Raw genomic sequence first — 22,872 nt, forward strand, 5'->3', positions numbered from 1 at the left:
AAACAAAACTACTCAACCCAGAAGATCATCTTCTTTTGTTTCATTTAAAATAAATGCTTTTTAAAACAAAATAAAAAAGTAAAAGCTCCCAACATTGTAACAAGAACCCAAAGTTCCCGTTAAACAATTAAAATCACAATCGCAACTAAAATGAAGCAATAAAAGTAATCGAACGCATTAAAAACCACTATCGGTTTCGCGAAATCAGCCAGCAATAAAATCTGCTGCGCCAAGCTTGGGCACCCCTTTGCAGTTTTTGTTTATTTGATAGCCGATGCATCGCTAGCTTAGCACGCATGATCCCAGTCGAACGGCGCGTGCGGCACGCACTGGAAGTCGCTGCGATTATTCCATTATCGATTAAACAAAAGCACGCCCCCGTCTTAACGCTCGAAATGCGTTAAAAATAAAAAAAATAAAAAAGTGGCCAGTTTCAAAAGCACGTTTTAGAAGTGATTTGAATTATTCTGTTATCGGTTAAACAAAAGCAGTCTAAACGCTCGAAGTGCGTTCCAAATACAAAAAAGTTAAATAAAAAAAAAGTGGCCGGTTTGAAAAATACGTTATAGAAGTGATTTGAATTGCCATTTTTCAAATTGCACAATGGAACGACTGTTGAATTAGAATGAGTTTTTTCTAGCAAAACTGTAGCCTTGTGGACACTTGTTTGACGTGGTGCATATTTTATTTAGGTCTACACGAGCCTCCTCGATTTTGGTTACTGAAACGGAACATTTTTCACTATCACATTGAATTTCAAATATGGCTTTATAAGCGTGGTTGATGTTGATTTTGTGGACTATTTTCGCACGAATGTCTTCGGAGGTGGTTTAGTGTTTAGAAACTGAGGATCGTCGCTGGACTAAACTAAAATGAGGTAAAAAGTTTATTTTATCACGTACCTACTTAATTAAAAAAAAGTTACTATCGAAAAAAATGCGATGTTCTTAAATAATAAGCGTAAGCGCAAGATGAACTGTTGGTAACCACTAGCAAGATGGACGGACAATCAAGCTGAAGTCGCTCACGGAAAAAACTTGATGACGATAATTAAATAAATAAAAATAAAAATTACGCTCATTTGAGCAAAACCTGGAGCTTTTTTATCTTATCTTAATTACCAGAGGATAATGATCTAAAGGATTCCATTCAAAATCCAGTAATTAAGTTCCAAACATATTATTGGCTCTCCAAACAGCCAATCAATCATCAACACAGGCTAACGGATAATCTAGACTGGCTTTTATTTATATCTCAAATTGACTTCACTTCCTGCAAGACGATCTTATATTGAATTTTGAAAATGGAACGATGACAATTCATTTTCGATGCGAGCGGCAAATGGTCAAATGAAAAAAAACGAACTTTTATTTAACTATCGATCTTCAGGGTATTATATAATACCGTAGTAAATAATTTTATTTGTTTAGGATTATAATTATACGTACTAATAATACTTAAAATGTTTACAATGCCTTGTTGCTGTCACTTCCTGTTTGAAGTTGGGTATAAAACTGTCAGAAGGCACACAGAGACAAGGTACTAAATTACATAGTAATTACTTACGTAAATTTTCTTCAAATATTTTAAGTCCAATTTCAACTGTTTTTCGTCATTGGACTGATTTGAATTATAATAGTTATTTTTAGGGTAGTTTTACTTCAATTATACAATTAAAATAATGCGGTTGTTTAAATAAATCTTAAGTACAATTGTGAAGATGTAAAATTTTCTGCTTCTTTACTACAAGCTCATGGTGATCATTAATGGCTCTTAATGCTCATACAAGTAGTACCTTAAAATTTAGTAAGTACGGATTTAAGGTACTTTTAAACAATAACTTTCGAGAAAAAACAGTATTTATTAAGGTTTAAAAAAAAACTGAAATCTGAACATTTCTTGCAAAAACTTTGATTGCTAAATTTGTTAATATCCACGAAACCAGAACAAATTTAGAAAGCGGATTGGTACACACGTAAACAAAAGGCATTATTCAACAAGTGCATAAAACGTGTTATTTTACCCGAGACGTTTATATGCACCTAAGCCACAGGTGATGAGGGTTGATAATTTAGGCCAGAGTAAAATGTATATATGAATGAGTTATACATTCTGTTTTTTACTTAAATTACTTAGAAATCAGACCGCAACGGTTAAAATGATGAAAATATACTTCGTATCTTTTATTTTTCATGCAGCATGCTATATTTTTACTAACTTACTCGTATAAGTAATTTTTAGTAATAAAATACAAATAAAATTATTAAATGAACAAACTAAAAAAAATACTTTATTTTCCAAGTTTTTTTGTTTGTGGCTGTTAACGCCTGACAAAGGTTTTACTTTCTGCACTAAAGCATACAAAGTAATTTTATGTCACCTAGATCCAGCACGAATACGATGTTAACGAGCATACGAAAACGTATTTATGCATTATAAAGGACGTACTTTATACGTACGTCAGTACTTTATTTTTATGCAATCTACTCAGCACAGATCAGTTTATTTTGCCAAATTAATAGCTTTATTCTGACGTTGATAGACAATATGAACTGGTTTAGAACTGGTTCACCAAACTTAAACTCGAAAAGAGCAATTTGATGTGAATATAGATAAAGACTGAAAGCGCCAAACTTTTATTATAAACTAGTGATTACCCTCGGCTTCGCACACGTAAATCATTAGATCCAGCAGCTGAATTGAAATTTTAGTGTTAGCATTTTCGGTCGGGCCTCTGTGACATTTGTATAGGTAGTGCCACCAGTTGAGGTCACGCACACAAGAACGTGTCATGTAATGACAGCGGGATTTTGACATTCACTCATTCATTTCATTCATTCTTAGTTCTTAATGTAGCTGCTGATGCACTTCAACTCTCGTGGCATTATCTAAGGGGCTGTTTCACCATCCATTGATTAGTGTTAATTGACGGTTAAATGTGATGCCGTCTCCGTCTATTCAAACAAAACAAATTTATAGGGACAGCATCACACCTAACCGCCAGTTAACACTAATCAATGGATGGTGAAACAGCCCCTAAATTTATTGTTTTATGTGGAAGAGGAGAACGGCGGGTTTTCCATATTAACATATAAAATAATATTGATAATGAACCTCTGAAAAGTAGATAATTAACGCCTGAATCATTCAATTCCGTTCTTTATATAAATATTACGACCTTTTGGCACCATGTGGGTATAGAGAAATGAAAAAGCTATTCCATTACTTTTTGTTGACAATATACAAATATAACAGTAGACTTTACGACATGTGCATAAAATCGTCCCGAGACGTTTATATCCATCCGAGCCGTAGGCGAGTTTAGTTCAGCAGTAGACATTTTTTAGCTGATATGACGATGATGTACTTTGACCAATAATGATATACAGGTTCTGATGATAAAGCAGTCTGGCAGGTTTTAACTTAGAAGCGTGTTTATTTAGTTTTATTAACAATAGTTGTTTGTTTGGTCTTTCCAAGAATCGCTGCTGTAAGCCGTAGCTTTTAAAATACAGGATGTTGCAATCCTGCAAATCCTTTAAGCGTGTTTGCCCTGAATCTGCGCACGACCTGTGCAAATGTGTGCTTCGGATGTATTTGAAAACATTCGAAGTGGGTTAACGAGAATTACGATGTTTCTTTAGCTCATAATAATATGAAATTAGCGCAGTTTGATGAAATACTTACAATGAAACTGACTAATATTGTAAGCTAGCAACCCGTCCCGGCTTCATACGGGTACAATTTTGAAAAAGGTCTATAATCAAAGGCAGTTCACATTTTTCAGGTGCATTTCCGAAAAACTATACCCGCGTGAAACCGGGGCGCGTCGCTAGTTTCAGTATATCTTTTTAAGTTTGATATGAAGAAGTCAAAGATCCAGGAAAGGACATTGGATAGTTTTCATCCCGGAAATTTGCATAGTTCCCGCGGGATAGCAATAAACGAATTCTACGCAGACAGAGCCGTGGGTAACAGCTAGTTACTCATAAATATAAAACTAATAGTATCCTTCTAGTGACGTTCGCAGGTCGCGTCAACATGTAACATTACACTGCAATGTTACACATACAGTGTGGCTTCCATTTATCGAGTTACGGGGGGCAAAAGCAAAACATCCTTGTTTGTCCACAAACATGGGTAAACTACAAGTGCAAAGCGAAACACCCCAGTCACTGATACCACAGCGTCTTGTTGTTATAGGGTTCCGTAGTAAAAGTGTGCCGTCGAACCCTTATTACTAAGGTTCTGTTGTCTGTCCGCCTGTCACATCTTTTAAACGTCGCTACTACAACAAAAATCATTATAAATTTTGTTCGTAAAATATAATCTTTAAACAACGGTAAATTTTTCTTAATATTATAAATGCGAAACTACCTCTGTCCCGCAGGATTTTTGGCAGACAAAGTCCAGGTAAAATGAACCACATCAGTCATAAAAAATTGACTATTAAAAATAATCTGCAGACAAAATATGATTTCAAATGTCGTAATTTTATCAATATTAATTGAAAATGAAATAAATTTAGAATTCGACCAAATGCAAGTAGGTAGTTTTATAAGCATCAAACTAAGATACTTTTTACATGTTCAATTCCATAAATTACAGCCGCCAATATACAAATTACGAAGTTTTCTTTTTCTAACACTGACTCAGAGACACAACAAAAACAAAAATAACATTGCGTGCATGGGGACTTCGTTAATTTCTATTTGTTTTTTTTTATCATTTGTCGTTGTAACGCCAATAGAAACACACGTTATGTTTAAATTTTAGCTCTCTATTACGGTTCTGGAGATACAGCCCTGTGAAAAATAGACAGACGGACAGAATAGCGACAATAATAGTAATCGTTAATCACCCTTCGGAAACGGAATCCTAACAGGGCATACTTATCCCTCTTATTATATAGTGGACCCTCGCGTACTTTATAAAGGACCAATTAACACTAAGAATAACGGCCGAACGTACTTCATAAAGTACAAATGGTTCATTGAAAAAATAATCTTAAATTTTTTGAAATAATATTCAAAATAACAAAGCTGGTGAACCAGTCTAGGGCGTAATTAAAAGTCTGTTAAAAAGGTCAGGATGAGGATATAAAATCCCGCGTCATACTTTTATAGAAAAGTTTTTTTTTTTTCGGACTAAATACGGAACACTTCGACTACTTCGAGTGAGTGTCCGACTCACGCTTCACTCGTTTTGTTTTTGATTAGTCATAAATGTAGGCATAACCTAAATTACAAATCTTATTTCACACCTTTATGAGTACCATACATTGCTAACTCTACATTACGCGCTGCTTTGATTTTTTGCAGTTTATGGCTTTTGATAAAGTTATTAACTATATCACGATCTACCACCAAAGAGTGAGACATCTGGTGAAACTACCGACACACAATGTCAGTCTTCCAGGCTGGCAACAAATCTGCAACACTCTAGTGTTGCGGGTGTCTACGGGAGATGGTGCTCGCTTGCCATGTGACTAGTGGTTTGCCACCTTGTGTTATAAAAAATTAAAGAGTGCAGATTTAAGTGTAGACTCGAGAAACAGCTTCGAAAACAAAAAGATTCCCGAACTGTTTTTTTTTTATCAATTCTACACAGTCTTTCTTGAAACTAAAATCGATGACGGTTCCTACGAACAGATCGTTGTACGTCTTAAAGTTTCGGACTTGCCCATACTGACCGTTCTAAATGTGCCACCTGTTATAAGATAGGGCAAATTCAGGAGTCGTCAAATACTTTATTGTGTTTGAACTCGTAGTTGTATCGATAGCGTTTTCTGTTTTCATTGCGTGTGCTGCTAGCTACTGAAGTATTGTGCAACGAGCGTATCAACCGCGCAATGAACAGAAAACACGCAAAAACGTCGCCATCAGAAACTCAAACAGCTCCTCATTCCCCATGACTTCTTCAAAGCTCATCGTTTCTTAAGCCTAGATTGGATCTGGGCTTGGATTACATTTCGCAGGTGGTAGGACCTTGTGCAAAGTCCGCCCGGATTGCTACCACCATCTTGCTCGCTAATCCTGCCGTGAAGCAAAGTGGAGAGTAAGACAGCCGGTCAAATTACTGGCACTTGAGGTATCCGATCTTGGGCCTCTAGGTTGGCAACGCATTTGCAATCCCCTTGTGTTGCAGGTGTCTATGGGCGGTGGTGATCTCTTACCATCAGGAGACCCACTTGCTCGTTTGCCATCCAGTCGAATAAATAAAAAACATCGCGGCGCTTGATCGACCACTTCATATTTATTCGCTTTACGGCCCCGTAATGTATGCCACTTGCGCGATTTTTCTTATAGGTTTAAACTGGGATAAAGAAAACCGCCTTTGTTTGCATTTACCGTTGCTTGTTCTTATAACATCAAGATAACTCGTTGTTATATAAATAAAACATGAAACCGATATTCATGAAGTTTTTTACCCAAAATCTGAAACAAAGGTCCGTATACATTCGTAAAGTGATTTTGTTTTCTTTTGGAATTTAGTAGCTATTGTGTTGCGACCACATTGAGATTGAGGTTTTTGTTATAAATCTGTTTTCTTCTTATAATACAACATTAGTATTGTTTACCCGCAGTTTCGCACGTATAAGTAGGTACAATACATTAAATCCAGCAGTTCTACAAAAAAATACGGGATTTTGTTTGTTTGTTTATCTACCTTTAAACGAGCAATTCTTTTATATATATATATATAATCAGAATCTCGGAAACGACGGCATGTGGGGGTTTTTGCGGATGACAAATCGATCTAACTGGTCTTATTTTTGGGAAAAAGCTTATTATCGAGTTTTAGCCCGAACAAAGCTCGGTCGCCCAGGTACAGGTACTACTCTTTATTGTACAAAAAGGAAAACAAAAAGGTTACATTTTTTTATTAAGTACAAGGTGGGACTTATCCCTGAAGGGATCTCTGCTAGTCAACCGTTGAGTGGTAGAGAAGAGCAATTAAAAAACAAGGTTCGACAAATAGAGCAAAACATTTGAATAAATATAAATGCATATGTTAACCCCAAATACCTAAATATTTTAGGAGGATTCTATTAAATTTCCACGGGCAATTCAAAATAGTTTATTTTTATCGAGGGACTAAAATAAGCCAATATACCCGAGGTGAGGAAGGCGGCTGTCAGGGAGGAATGGAGGCGTATTGTTAAGCTTGCTACCAGCACCTAGAAAATGATGACCACGACCACTCTGTTAAGAGCGAAACGACGAAGAAGAAGAAGACCCGAGGTGGTTAGCCACCCGAGCTTTAGCGAGGGTGTCTATTTATCCGAGGGTTTATATTAACTTTTAGTCTCAAGGTGAAAACTCTATTTTTCACTTAGATTGCGAGAAAACGCTTTCTGTTAAAGATTTAATGCGTTTCTTATTCCTCCAGTTCATAAAACTTTCATAGGTTTTTAAATACATCTTTCTAGATTTCGGCGGCAAAAGATTATCAATTATGTCTTTCGCTTTTGCTCGACATCATAATTTTCACTATCACTTGACGACATTGTGAGAATAATCAATTAATTTTAATCGTTTATGATTTACGCTCTACAATTATTTCAAAGTTTTCGCGGTAAGTATTTTTTTCCAACCAGACACAGATAACAAAATCGCATCGGCGAAATGGTCCAAACACAAACTGGAATAAATAGAATGGCGCCACCTTCTATGCGGAAAAAGCATAGAACTAAGAACACGCAGACTAAGAACGTAACATTTTCGTCATGAAAATGGTCCATACACAATCTCATTTTATGCCAAAGACTAAGCAAGTACTGACTGTTTGAGTTTATCTTAGTCACTCGAAGTAAATTAAAAAATTAATTACTTTTACTCACTAGGGACTAAAGTACTCACTTTACTCGCGCCTTGTAAGGCTATATTGACCCACTTTTAGAGCATGAGAAGTGAAAAAAATATATCATGGTCTTCATTGACATTGCATTAAAAATAACTGTACCAAGTACTACTGTAGATAAGAAACCCGTCCTCCCCTTAATAAGCTCGTTGGTGACATGCAACCGAGTTTGCACCCCCCCCTCACCCCCTTCCCTCGCTACCAAAACTCATTTTGTACATTTTGGAAACTAAAATCAAGTAATTAAAAGCAATTAAGGACTTAAAGAGGAATGAAAAAAAGGAAAATAAAAAAGGACCGAAGGAAAGATAGAAATAGATAGGAATAGAAAGAAGTAAAAGAAGAAGAGGTAGGAGGGAAAGGGGGGAGAGGATAGGAGAAAAGGAGGAAAGGAAGGAGGAAAGAGGACAGAAAGGAAGTCAATAAAAGGAAGGGTCTTTGGGCAATAAGGCGACTCAACCAAAAAAAAGTTAATTGACTCGAACGTTACTTTGCAGTGGCTGGTACCAATACTCGTAAACTGCAACCTTGCACATCCACAGCTCACTTGATTAAGGTACAGAGTAGCAAAGTTGTTCATTTGAAATTTAAATCTCGAAGACAATTTAAGGCAATACCCGTCACAACTGCTTTGAGCTAAATTACTTAGCGTGTAACTTTGACAAAAACTTAATATTTACAAACTTTCAATTATTTTTTTGAATTTTCTCATTGGTCATGATCTTTGTCTATAACTTTTGAGGGCTTTATCTTTTTACTTTTATTGCCAAGTATACTCCTTTTTTTAAAGTGGCTTCTGTGCTCTAATCGCTCAAGAATTTTCAAAATGCAAATAAAAATCACATAATTACATACAAATACATAACAGCCATGATGGCCTATAGCCTCTCAAGTAGACGTTCGCCGGTTCAAATCCAGGTTCGCACTTCTGAGATTTCCAATATTCATGTGTAAAATTAGAACTCACATTTCAAATTTACAACGAGCTTTACTGTTAAGGAAAATATGGCGAAACCTGCACAAACCTGGGATACATTTCATTGGTGTTTGAAGTTCCCGAAACGCACTGGGCCTGTGTGAGAACTACGGCCCAAGCCCTCTCATTCTAAAAAGAGCCCTGTACCCAGCAGTGAGACAAAACCATCTTTTTCTCACTGGGCAGTCTTGCAAAAAATTATTCAAAATAGAAAAAAATATAAAAAAGGAATTAATCATCTTAAACAAAACCGCATAAAATCCGGATACCTATATCAATCGCAGGTGACAGACAGACAGAACTCCGCACATTTCTCACACAAACCTTGGTTATTAATACACTAAATACGCACATAAAGTGAAACAAATAAAACGTCCAGACAGGCCGGCAGACTGTTTTATTATTAGATTTTGTCTCGCCTTAGCCGACAATGGAAATTCCAAGTTGTTATTTATATATTCAGCACTTCAAAGGCACACTAATTATACAAAAGGTTAATGAAAGCAGGAAAAAGGATCAAACAACCATAAAAGTGCTCGGAAAAATTATGTTCGTTCTTAACCTAACTTCTTTTTAGCCCCCGACGCAAAAAGAGGGGATAAGTCTGACCGCTATGTGTGTCTGTGTGTTTGATCGATGATGTTTTTATGTTTTATGTTTTTATTTTACGCTTTATTTTAAATAAAAAAAAAATATCACGAGACAATTCACACCAATTGACCTAGTCCCAAAGTAAGCTTTAAAAATGTCCCCAAAAATATGTCAGTTTTGCGACGTTTTTTTCATACACTCAGTATGGGCGTGACAAAACTGACTCGTAAAATTTTGTATGAAAAACTGGGGACATTTTTTAAAACGATCGGAATCAATGTGCTCTTGATTCTGAGTAGGAAAAACCATATTTTTCCAAAATAAAAAAAAAATGGAAAGGTTACAGTTTTTTTATTATAATCACAATTAATAATTACATATAAAGTCAACTGTTATAGCAACTGAAGTTTACAATTACACGTCCATTTCATTTTACGTATATCATCCCCGTACAAAAGTTACGTAAATTGGTAAAAATATTATGTTAATTTAGCGCTTTGACTAATCAGAGCAGGTGCTCCGCTAAGCGGAGCTTTTTTCTTACTCATCCTACCTCATTTCAGACGAAATACGTCCCACTGCAGGATACAGGCCTCCTCTCGGAATAAGACGATTTGGGGCGTAGTTCCCAGGCGGGCCTAGCACTATTGGGAACTTCACACACACAATTAAAATTCATCGCAGATGTGTGCGTTCTCTCGCGATGTTTTCCTTCACCGTAAAGCTCGTGGTCAATTTTGAATGTAATTTCGCATATATATTCCTATTCAGAGGCTTAAGGCCGGGCTCAAACCCACGACCCTCTGCTTGAGAGGCCACAAATTAAACCACTAAGCTACAACGGCATCGTTTCGGGCTCTGTCTACTCTGTCTTATTCACATTATAATTCATTATAAATAGAATTTGGAATAAACACACAGGAAATTGAATTGTTATGTTTCCTGCATTAGGATGCAGAATATTTTGGTGTTGAGGCTTGTTTACACTTTGTGAAGTAACAAGTGCAGGTGAGAAGTGCAGGTGTAAAGTGATTAGTAAAAACAAAGCGAAGCAAAAAACAGCGAAGTAAAGTGGATAGACGCTCTGTCTATTTTTGCCTGTTAAGTAGTTGTTAGGTACGGACGGATGCGAACGGTATAAAAATGAGGATTTTCTTTGCCATAATACTTTTAGGATTCTCGATTTCAACTAACACCTTATTCTCGATTTCTGAAGCGATTACCCGCGACTTTACTTTTTAAAATATTTCGTAATTTTAATTGTTGTTAGTCCTCCATTTTGTTTTACACTTTGCACTTGTACAAAGCACAACTAAGCAATTTTTTTTTATTCAACTGGATGGCAAACGAGCAAATAAGTCTCCTGATGATAAGAGATCACCACCGCCCATAGACACCTGCAACACCAGGGGGATTGCAGATGCGTTGGCAACCTAGAGGCCTAAGATGGGATACCTCAAGTGCCAGTAATTTCACCGGCTGTCTTACTCTCCACACGCCGAAACACAACAGTGCAAGCACTGCTGTTTCACGGCAGGATTAGCGAGCAAGATGGTGGTAGCAATCCGGGCGGACCTTGCACAAGGTCTTTGCAATGTGTATATTATTTCTTAACACTTAACACTTATCATCGTAATAACATGTTAACTAATCACTTCTTACTTCACAAAGTATAAACCAGCCTTTAGGACACTTAAACATTTTTTTGGACCTTGCTTTTCGTCGTAAAGAAGCGGCCATACCCATACCGCTGCTTAAAAAACGGTGACGGTACGGAATCGTAGAGACGCATCGTATGTGCACCGTTTTTTTGCATGCTTTCTACACCGCTGCTTAAAATATTTAAACGGTGCGGAATCACAGTGACGTGCCGTAAACGTCAATACTTTACCGCATGCTCTCTAACAAAAGTCGTGACGTTTACGTTAATTTTAGTTTCAATTATTTAATTTAATGTAGGTAATTTTTTTTTCTAAGAAATCTGAAATATTTTTTTATATTTAATAAAATTAAATAAGCTAAAACTATAATAAATCTAAAAATGGACCCTGCGACATGGTACCAAAGATGCTGGCAGCATTTCCCCGCTGTAGGCAATTTAATTTAATTTGATTTAATTTATATTTATTTACTTATGTCAAAATATAGGTTACCAAAATTACCTGAAATAAATGATTTTTATCATTTTATTGTTTATTATTACGGCACGTGACTGCGATTCCGCATCGTCTGCGTATTTAAGCAGCGGTGTGGAGGGCATGCGATAAAAACGGTGCGTATACGATGCGTCACTGCGATTCCGTACCGTCACCGTTTTTTTAAACAGCGGTGTGGCCACTCCTTTATTCTGTCAAATATACCTGTCCAAAGTACGAGTAGCTATAGATATACAGCAAACGGGTGACAATGAGCAGCTGACGTCAATGATAAACAGGCACCATTCATATCCCGGTGACCTAGGAATTATAAAAAATCTATTTGCCTACAGAATTCGTGATTTGTTTGCATCTGATTTCCGTTTAGTGTTTCGGTTATAAAGCGCTCGGTTGTTTTAATGCGATCGCTGCGTTAAACGCAATGCGTTTGACGCACGTCAATTTTGCATGAGATAATCTTGTTACCAATCATTGTCTACGCTGTGAGGGCAGCGGCAAGCGCATAGATTATTTCTGATACAAAATTGATATATGCGTCCAACGCTTTGCGTCCCGCTCGCACTTCTGAGTTTTTCGAAATTCATGTTTAACATTAAATTTCAAATTTACCTGCACAAATCTTGCGAAGCAATTCAATGGTTTGTGTGAAGTTCCCAGTCCGCACTGGGCCCGCGTGGGAACTATGGCCAAGCCCTCTTATTCTGAGAGGAGGCCTGTGCCCAGCAGTGGGATGTATATAATCTGGGATGATGAAGCGCAAGTCGGCACAATATGATTTTGAAGTAGGTATTTCTTCGTCTGTTGATTGCCTGTTGTGTTTCGATATAATGTATTTACATCGAAAAGGCCGTAGCAGGATCATCATCATCAGCATCATCATATCAGCTATAGGACGTCCACTGTTGGACTGGACATAGGCCTCCCATAGACCTCCAGTTGCCTCGGTTGGAAGCGGCTTGCATCCACCGTGAACCCGCGACTTTAACCACGTCATCCGTCCATCTCGTCGGTGGACGTCCTACGCTGCGCTTGCCGATCCGCGGTCTCCACTCGAGAACCTTTCGGCCCCAATGACCATATGTTCTCCGTGTTACATGGCCTGCCCATTGCCACTTCAACGAGCTAATTCACTTGGCTATGTCGGTGACCCTTGTTCTTCTACGTATCTCCTCATTTCTGATTCGATCCCATAGAGGCGTAGAGAAACCCCAAGCATAGCTCTCTCCATAGCTCACAGCAGGGTAAGGGAAGAAGAATTTTATGAGTAGGAGCTAATTTGCTAATATCCGAATTCATGGAATATACATAGACATAACTTTATTTCGACATCAAACTTAAAATAATGATACACAATTTACAGAAAAGAAAAACATTAATAAAATAGGTATATGAATTTTATCTAAAACTTTTAAACTCTAGTAGTTCTAGATAAAAGTCTCTGTAGTTTTAGAAAAAAAATTTTTATTTCATCCACTGGAAATTTTTCAACAAAACTAGGCACAATGTACTACTGATGTAAGTAATGTTATAAAAAAATATCAGCTCTTAATGAAGGGCATTTTTTCTTCCTCATCCTGCTAAGGCCTTTATAACCATCGAAAATACAAATTTCATTGAGGAAAATTTGTTTTACGACCAAATTATTTTGAGTAGGTGCTTACACGTCTGTCAGTTCAATTGCATGAACAGTAGGTATTTACAACAAAGAGTTGCACAGTTCAGCAAGCTTTTTTAAGTATTGGCACTAAATCCTTCGAGTTTAATTCATTGCTGTTCAAAAATGACAGTTCCATTTCCATTGTTTTTTTTTACAAGCATTTTAGCACTTTTTGGACATATACGTTTAACAAAAAGATTTATTGTTCAAGCTAAAAAGAAAATTCTTACGTTCTAATATTCCGAAGCGCTTCGCTTCATCTTTTACAATGAAGACAGCTAAGGAATGGAATTCGCTTCCCTCGTGCGTTCTTCCGAATAAGTACAACTAGACTAGAAATATTTCTTACCGGAGGTAGGCCGTGATTAACTAATATTATTATAACCTCTTGGTATTTTGTGACGGTTGCATGTTTTTTCTCGTAATTATTCATTAAGTATAAATATGTACATGCAACTCTTTGAGTATTTTGAGTATTTATTCTAGATAAATACTCAAAGATGCAACTTGGTAAATAATAGTGAATCATTTAAAACTTTTAATACCATTTAGGGTTATTTCGATCATTCTCATTCATCTGTGCACCAGTCTGATTATCGTCTCTATTTTCTTCCCCGCAGTAGTGAAGCGGTAATCAAACAGAGCGCATTGATGAATGAGTGTCTACCTTGGGTTACCAACTATATTCAGTTTTAAACGACGACCAGATGGCCTAGTGGTTAGAGAACCTGACTACGAAGCTTGAGGTCCCGGGTTCGATTCCCGTGTCGGGGCAGATATTTGTATGAAAAATACGAATGTTTATTCTCGGGTCTTGGGTGTTTAATATGTATTTAAGTATGTATCTATATCTATATAATTATATTTATCCGTTGCTAAGTACCCATAACACAAGCTTTGCTAAGCTTACTTTGGGACTTGGTCAATTGGTGTGAATTGTCCCGTGATATTTATTATTTATTATTATTAAACGAAATTGCAAGGGTGAGGGTGTAATTCTATTAGACTCAGGCGGAGCAGGATGGATGCATGGCATGCAAAATCTTGGGCTTTTTAAAATATTATAGGTTTAGTTAGTTCACCAATGGTGGATTCATTAATTTAATTACTTATATGAAACGATCATTCGACCAACATTTCATTAGGGCAAAGAAATATTCGATCAACAAAAATGAGCCTGTATCGTCTAGTACTACGTTGCAAGAGTTAGAGGTGTAAATTCTGTCAGTCATTAACATGAGTTACCATCAACATTTCAAAACGAGTCCAACTGTACCTCGGCAAAGAGTAAATCATTTTAAATTTATTATTATTGCGGCATAAAAACACCATAAGAAATAATGGGGCTGAAGCCATGCACAGAAACCAGAGCCGTTGAGCGCATGTATTTATGGTCATTTAGGAATAATATGTACCTATTGAAATCCTGCGAGAACGTGGTTAAGTGAGGTATGGAACAAAGCACAATAATAAATATAAAAGATGGCAAGTGCGAGTCGGAGCTGCCAGTCAGGTTCCGCGAGGATAAAATCGGTTTAGGCAACCCACATAAATAATAATAATAGGGTCGCTTCACAGATAGTCTTCAAATTTGTCAGCAGAAGTCTTACTTTTGACCACCATGCGAATGGAAGGAGCTTATGAGTTCTCCCATTTTGTTATGGCAACAGCAAACTGTGACATTACGATAAAGTTAAATAAAGGGTTGTGTACAGTCGAACAAATTGAATGGCCCAGGGTGGACCTTTTACTAATCAATTTCACTACGATTTTCTTGACAAAAGTATGAGATGTCAACATGATATTACTTACTAGCACAAAGGTTCCACCCTGGATCATGATTCAATTTGTTCGACTGTACATAAGTGTCTTCTTTACCAACTCAATTGACTGTTTATTTATATCAAAGCAAGCAAAATAATTTTATAGCAAATTAAAGTTAATCTAGTTTTCAAGAGTAAAAATAAGATAATATAATAGCCTCAATTGAAACTTTCCAGTCCGATATATGTAACTACTCATAAATTAACTTCTCCAACTTATAAATCCTAAAATCTTGTTGTACTGCGACACCGTCCAACCATCTATACTTCGGCAGCCATCTTCATAGTCCTAATGACTTTTGGTTTATCGTGCAATTGAGCTCGTGGTTATAACGCTAATAGTTAGCTATAAGGAACCCTAAAAAAATAAACTGGCACAGATAAACGTGTTGGCTGATGAGAAAAAAAAACGCTATGCACAAGTAATTTAGATAGAAGCATTTTTTAAACAAACTCAGGGCCATAGTTTTAAGTTCTTGCAACGAAAGTTTAAGAATTGAGGTTATGAAGAACTATCATACCGTGGCGTCAGCGGGATATGGAAGTTCAAATTTTGCACCTCGTAGTACATAGGTATAGGGCCTGATTATATGATGATTTCAAATACTTACCTTTAATTATTTTTAAAAAAATTATGTTTTGCTAAGTCTACACTCGTTTTGTTCTTGTCAGTTGAGTTTTGCCGTTTTTGAAAAGAAAATTAAAGTAGCAAAAAAAAAGGTTAATATTATTAAATTCTCGAACTGAAATGCAACCTCGCTAAAACATTCATAACTTCTAGATTGGGCACAGTAAAAACAGGATTTGAATAACCTCCTCCTTTTTTGAAGTCGGTTAAAAACACACACACAACCTGCTTTAAAGTATAGCGCGATCGATTCTACTATCGATTTTGAACAACTACTTTCAGGTTTTCAGTTATTTAATTAACACCTGGCAGGGATTATCTACTAAGAACTAGTGTTTACATAATACCTACTGAACTATCTAAAACCACGGTACATCTCTCGGCTTGTTTGTGTGCGCTATAAGCAATGGATAGGCTGGCTAATTCTTTGCATTTCCCCAATGTTTGCTTCTACATAATCCATGCACATACAAGCCACGTGATGCATCTTTGTTTGGAGATGGTTTACTGTTTATTTATTTTGCTAACTAGCTATTCATTAGTGCATAACTTCGTTTCCCAGAAGGTTAAGTTTACGGCGGGAGTACTAAGTCGTAGTATCTCTAGTACACGAACTAGTAATTATGTTTTTATAGGCCCTGTAACTTAGGAGTAAATTTAATGCAGCTGTAAAATAGCCATAAAGGGAACTATTTACTTAAGTGTTTACTTTTAATCAGACCACCTCTCTTAGGACAATAAAGTCTAAGAGCTCGACGCATTTTTTTAACATGTTTTAATATTGACTATGTTCAGACGAATAATTAGGTTTGGAAATTGAATTGAAATTCCGGGATTTTTACTAAACTCCTGTGGTAATGCCCAAAAATAAAGTCGTGATCTTCGTTTATTTTGTTTGCATGTCTTAGCGGTTAAGATTTCACGCGAAAATGGCTAAAACGGCTTTGGAATAAAATTGGTATGTTTTTTTTTGTTCGAATGGATGGCAAACGAGCAATTGGGTCTCCTGATAGTAAGAGATCACCACCACCCATAAACATCTGCATCACCAGGGGTATTGCAGATGCGTTGCCAACTTAGAGGCCTAAGATGGGATACCTCAAGTGCTCAAGTAATTACTGGATTACTGGATTTAATAGACAATGGATTAATTTTGCACGGGTTCGTAAGTACAATCAATTATAGCGAATTTCACGATTTACTATCGGGAATCCCAATAAAAATTTAGTAATATCCGGAAATTCAATGAACTAATAATGCACGTAAGCAAACTCGCGGGTAAAAGCTAGCAAAATCAATAAACGAAGAAGATGTTTTTAAGGCGTTGTGTTTGCTCGATCACAATAACGTTAAGTACGTACCACGTACTTACGTACGGCACCAAAGCAACCAAAAACCAACAGTTGTTGTGCAAGTTTGACTGGCACTTAGCAGGTACTACTTGTTGTATATTTTAAATTCGCTATTAAATTTCCCTGCTCTTAGCCTATACTCCTATAGCTTCAAGGTTCTAGTTAATAGCAGGCAGAAGAGTCGTGTAGATATTTATACCTTTTTGTCGTTAGCTTTCTACAGATACCGTTATAAGCACGAATGGTTTTACCTTGAAAATTTTAATGTGTCATTAAAATACAATGTTTCAGTAAATTTTGCTATTAAATTAATGGAATGCCGTTCAATCTACGTTGCCATATAATAACTTTTAAGCTCATAACGTAAATTATAATAAATCTATCTATCTAAATACGTTTAAACGAGCCAAAGTTTCACGTTTTGGCTCGTTAGGTTAAACTGGTAGGACGCACTGGTTGAAGACTTTCGTTTTACTTTTTCGTTTCGTTTTTTCGTATTAATTAAGCCTTAATTTTTTTTTACTAGCATTTTGCCCGTGACTTCGTCCGCGTAAATTTGTTTATCCCTATCCAGCGGGAACTATGTTATGTCCTTTTCCGGGAATCAAACTAACTGTATACTTACCGAATTTCATTTAAATCAGTTCAACGGTTTGGACGTGATGAGGTAACGAACAAACAGACTTACAAACTTTCCCATTTATAATTATTACTATTATTATAGTGGGATATTTTTTTGTAAAGATATTCATATTTTCTGACTGACCGTTGACCACAATCAAGATACGTTTTACGTCGTATTAACTTTAACCATGACGCATGATAGGGTGTAGCCCAATAAGTATTTGTGACGAGGGTCAAGCGTGACGCGTGACGAATGACTAAAAATCTCGTCATTGTTGTGACGGCGTCTGCGCCATTTGCCGCGGGATTAGGATGCGTGACGTCACATTCACAGGTATATTTAGACGCGTATGAAATAATAACGTGTTTTATTTTTGACGATTTGGAGTACCTTTTATTTTGTGACCGTTTGTTTTGATTCGGTAACTTCCAACCGGTGTGAAATTTGAATTGGAATTTGTAGTGAGATTTTCAGTGAAGGGATGCATCGTGAGGAAACTGCATACGCCTGCATAAACAATCTTATGGACGTGTGAAGTTTACTAAGCCCTCTTATTTCGTGAGGAAGCCTATATCCAGCAGTGGGGATATTTTGAAAATTATTATACGAAACAATCATTCGACATTACGAATTTAATGAGAAAATCGGATAACTTCATCTCGGAGCGGAGTACACCAAGAAAAATCGCGCAAGTTGCATTACATTGCGAGGCCGTAAGGCCAACAAGTGTGTGATATCAATCGAGGGCCGCAATGTAATGCAACTTGCACGATTTTTCTTGCAGATCTAAACTAGGCTTTAGAAATAGTACTAGTTTGGGGGTACTTAGTAGTTTTTTAATAGTTCTAAACCTTGACTAACATATAACACCTCATTTTATCCCGCATAAGTGCATAGTTCCGGCGGGATATTGAGAGACGAATTGATCGCAGATGAAGCCGTAAGCGACAGCTAGACTCACTGATATTATAAATGCGAAAGTTTGTAAGTTTGTTTGTTTTTTACTTAAACCACTGAACCGATTTAAATGAAATTCGGTATACAGATAGTTTAAGCCCCGGAGAAGGACACAGGATAGTTTTTACCTCAGAAAATTGCATAGCTCCCGCGGAATAGCGATACTCGTAAACGTCGGGGAAACGGCTAGTGGAAAATAAAATCCAGTCGATGTCAGATTTAGAAAACAATACACAGAAAAATGCCACCGCCATTATTAATAATAAATAGTTTCTGACAGGAGAAAGTTGAGGAAAAACAAGAAAAATAACCGTTTGACAAAAAGCCGTTTTCCTTTAGCTGATTTTAAGTTAAGCCACCGACAGAAGAGGAGGGCTTGTTTAATCTTTGTCACTTCTCATGCTCGTAAAGTTCGTGTTAATGCTGGATCTAGGCGACATAAAATTACTTTTTATGCTCTAATAGAGTAAAATCTTCGTCTAAGACCGAGGCAATCAGGTGTAAACAGCCACAAACAAAGAAGTTTCTACATATATTTTTAAATAATTTTTAATTTATATAAAACTAAAAATCAATCAAAATAGATTAATAAAACTAAAAATTTATAATTACTTCGCACACGTCATTAGATTCAGCAGCTGAAAATAAATTAAGGGATTTTTAAAAATTCCCGTGGGAATCCCCGAAAATTAAATCGTGGTTTTCCTTGACGTTACATTAAAAACAATCATGTCAAATTTCATGACTCTAGGCCCAGCGGTTGTTATTTCGAGATTTTATCCCTATCCCGTGGGAATTTCAGAATAAAAAGTAGCCTGTGTTTTATTCCAGATGTCCAGCTATCTACATACCAAATTTCATCCAAATCCCTCCAGCCGTTTCAGTGTGAAGGAGTAACAAACGTACTCACTCACTCACAAACTTTCACATTTATAATATTAGTAGGGTTGTGAATACAGGGTCACAGAACTGTATTGTTATGTTTATCATCGCCATAGGCCAAGACCTCCAGTGGTTCGGCTATTGTTATTAAATTCGTGAGACATGAGCTAGGTAGAGCTCGATGAAAACAAGTACACCCTGAAAATGATCTTGTGAAAATTTAGAATCAAGTTACATTGTTTTTACCATATCCATACTTTAAGTCGTAACGAAACTTCATGAGCGTACAAATCTAATAAAGTGGAAAACCAAAATACGAATAACATTCGATTACCCCGTGGGTAATCCACCCTTATAAAACGCGAATGTCACTAAAAATGAGAAATTCATTGATTTGGAAAAAAGGCAAGTAAAAAAGTAAAGTTTATCGTGTAAGGTTCGACAGTTTGATGTTACTTTTATTTATTGACGTAGAATGGAGTAAAATTTCTGAATATGTAGCTATTCTCAAGCCTATCTCAATTTGTTCATCGATTATATAAAAAAAACTGTCCTGTTTTTTTGTTTGATCCATTCCCATTAAATTAACAGAATAACGTATAGTTATGATATTAGCGACCATTGGTCACATAAAAAATTGCCCGGTTGTGGCAGAGTCATCATCATCATCATGTCAGCCGAAAGACGGCCACTGCTGGACATAGGCCTCCCCCAAGGCTCTCCACTCAGACCGGTCTTGTGCTTTTCGCATCCACCGCGATCCCGCGATCTTAACCAGGTCGTCGCTCCATCTTGTTGGAGGCCTACCGACAGCTCGTCTCCCGGCTGTGGCAGAGTACCACTGTTTTACTGCTATGAAAAATGTAGACCCCCGACGCAAAAAGAGGGATATTATAAGTTGACCGCTATGTGCGTCTGTGTGTCTGTCTGTGGCACCTTAGCTCTTAAACGGGTGAACCGATTTATCAAAATCGATTCAGCTGTTTTTGAGATATTGAACTTTAAAGTGACAATTTCGCGGGTTTTCCAACTGTTTGTTGGTAAGGTGCACTGTTGCAGCACACAAGAATAGAAAATGTTTACTTTCAAGTTTGAACATATTTTTTGTATTTCTGTAATCTTGATTGTGTGTTTTTGCAGCACCAAATAAACGATTTAACTATTTAACTATCAGTGGTTTAGGCTGGCAGTCAGTCAGTCGTGTTACTATTTTAAATAAGGTATAATGATCGATTGCAGCAACAATATAAAGCCAGTACAATATATATCACTACACACATTACACATTAAAACAAAAGTTATTTTCCTTGCTTTTGTAATCAGGCGTCTGATTTAGATGGCAAATTAGTTATTTTAGAGACTGTGACGCGGACGTTCACGATCGCATTCGCCATTTCTTTCTAACTTCGTCTTATACCATGTGACAGAAAGAAGTGGTGAGAACGACTGTGATACGTAATACCCCTGCTGGTGCAGATGTTTATGGGCGGTGGTGATCTCTTACCATCAGGAGACCCACTTGCTCGTTTGCCATCCAGTCGAAAAAAAAAACCATCGAGAGCTTAGTCTGAATAAACATAAGAATGATTTTTAACCGACTTCAAAAAAGGAGGAGGTTCTATGTTCCAATGTTTTTAAATGACTGTGTGTCGTTTGCAGTCCTCGCGATGTTTTCTTTAACCGTAAAGCTCTTGGTAAATTACAAATTATAATGTGATTTCACACATGAATTTTGAAAAACCCAGAAGATCGAGCCAGGATTTGATCCCACGGTCCTCTGCCTGAGATGCCATAGGTCAAACCACTATGCCACCATAGCTTCTTTGGCCTTCTTCTTCAGACTTAAGAGTTACACTCTTGTCGGTGGAGTATCTTTCACTCATCGCTCCTATGAGCCATCCTCTTGACTTCCTGATACGACGCGACACCGAATTTTTCCCTTATTTGATCGTTATCCTACTTATATTATAAATGCGAAAGTTTGTGTGTGTGTGTGTGTGTGTGTGTGTGTGTGTGTGTGTGAGTGTGTGTGTTTGTTACTCCTTCACGCTAAAACGGCTGGACGCATTTGGATGAAATTTGGTACGTAGATAGCTGAACGTCTGGAATAACACATAGGCTACTTTTTATAATGATAGGGATAAAATCTAAAAATAATAACCGCTGGGCTTAGAATCATTAATTTTGGACAGTTGTTCTTAACACAACCACAATAAAGACCACGATCTAAATTTTGAGAATTCCCGGGGAAATTTTGTAAAATCCCGGAATTTCAATTGTCACTACCTACCATATTGAATAGTTTGAGCGTGCGAAGCCGCGAGTAAACTCTAGTTAGCCTATAAAGAAATAATGATATGACTTGTAAAACATTGTACAGTCAGCTCATTTGCGCAGCAGACTACATACTACTTTACCTACTGCTAAGGTAAAAAGTGTGTTTAGATCATTCTGAGCTCCACAAGCACACACCCACTTCTGCCGACTGTACGTACCTAAACATTGTAAAAACAATCTTATATATTGCGACACATAATATTTTGTTTTATTATTTCATACATGCGCATCACCGGTAGGGATAACCATGACTAGGGTTACCAAATCCGCTTAGATTTAACCCTTTTTATTTTTAGCCCTTTTGTAAAAAGGCCGTAGTGGCCTTCTGGTTGTGGGTTCAAATCTATCCGAGTTTTTCGGAATTCATATTCGAAATCACATTTTATTAATCGCGAGCATTACGATGAAGAAGTCGTGACGAAACGTGCACGAACCTGCGAAGCATTTCAATGATGTGTGCGAAGTTCTCAAACCTTCTTATTCTAAGAGAAGGTCTATGCCCAGCAGTAGAGACCCGAGACCCGTGTTTCCCCTGGTCAACCCTTTGGGGAGACATCAGGATTTTTTAGATAGGGATGATGATGAGGAGCCATTAGTCCGGAAAGTCCATTATTTTTCCATTAAAACTCAATTTTAAAGTCAGAGAAAATAAACAGAAACATAAATGAACTATGTGACATAGGATAGTTTTTATCCCGAGAAATTGCATAGTTATCGCAAGATAAACAAATTCTTTGCAGACGGACGCATAGCATTTTTTACTTGAAAAATGTCCGACACTTCCATACAATAGCAAACGCATGCTGACCCTAGCTGGGACCTCGTTCGCAATTAGGCAGGGTCGTCACAAAAGAAACCCCGTTTGTATATTGTATGACTTTGTATGGCAGAAATTTGATTGTCACGAGCACTGAAATTAGGATATCCTTTCGTTACATGCAAATGGGGAGAAATTTAATTTCGGCAAACTTCATGTCAAATATGAACGCTGCTTTGGCCGTTATTGAGTTAGGTCAGACTCTTTG

General features: G+C 36.9%; 1 protein-coding gene across 1 annotated transcript in view; it reads left to right on the forward strand.

Annotated features, from left to right (window-relative positions):
* The first annotated feature begins 319 nt into the window (after positions 1-319).
* LOC141441026 (protein NDNF-like) overlaps positions 320-22,872 on the forward strand; it is a 72,399-nt gene continuing 49,846 nt past the window's right edge. Inside the window, exon 1 of the mRNA XM_074105645.1 lies at positions 320-877. Within this exon, the coding sequence (XP_073961746.1) occupies positions 873-877 (5 nt within the window). The 5' untranslated portion in view covers positions 320-872. The remainder of the gene's footprint in view (positions 878-22,872) is intronic.

Source organism: Choristoneura fumiferana, chromosome 23 (assembly GCF_025370935.1).
Source record: "Choristoneura fumiferana chromosome 23, NRCan_CFum_1, whole genome shotgun sequence".
In the NCBI taxonomy this organism is placed as follows: domain Eukaryota; kingdom Metazoa; phylum Arthropoda; class Insecta; order Lepidoptera; family Tortricidae; genus Choristoneura; species Choristoneura fumiferana.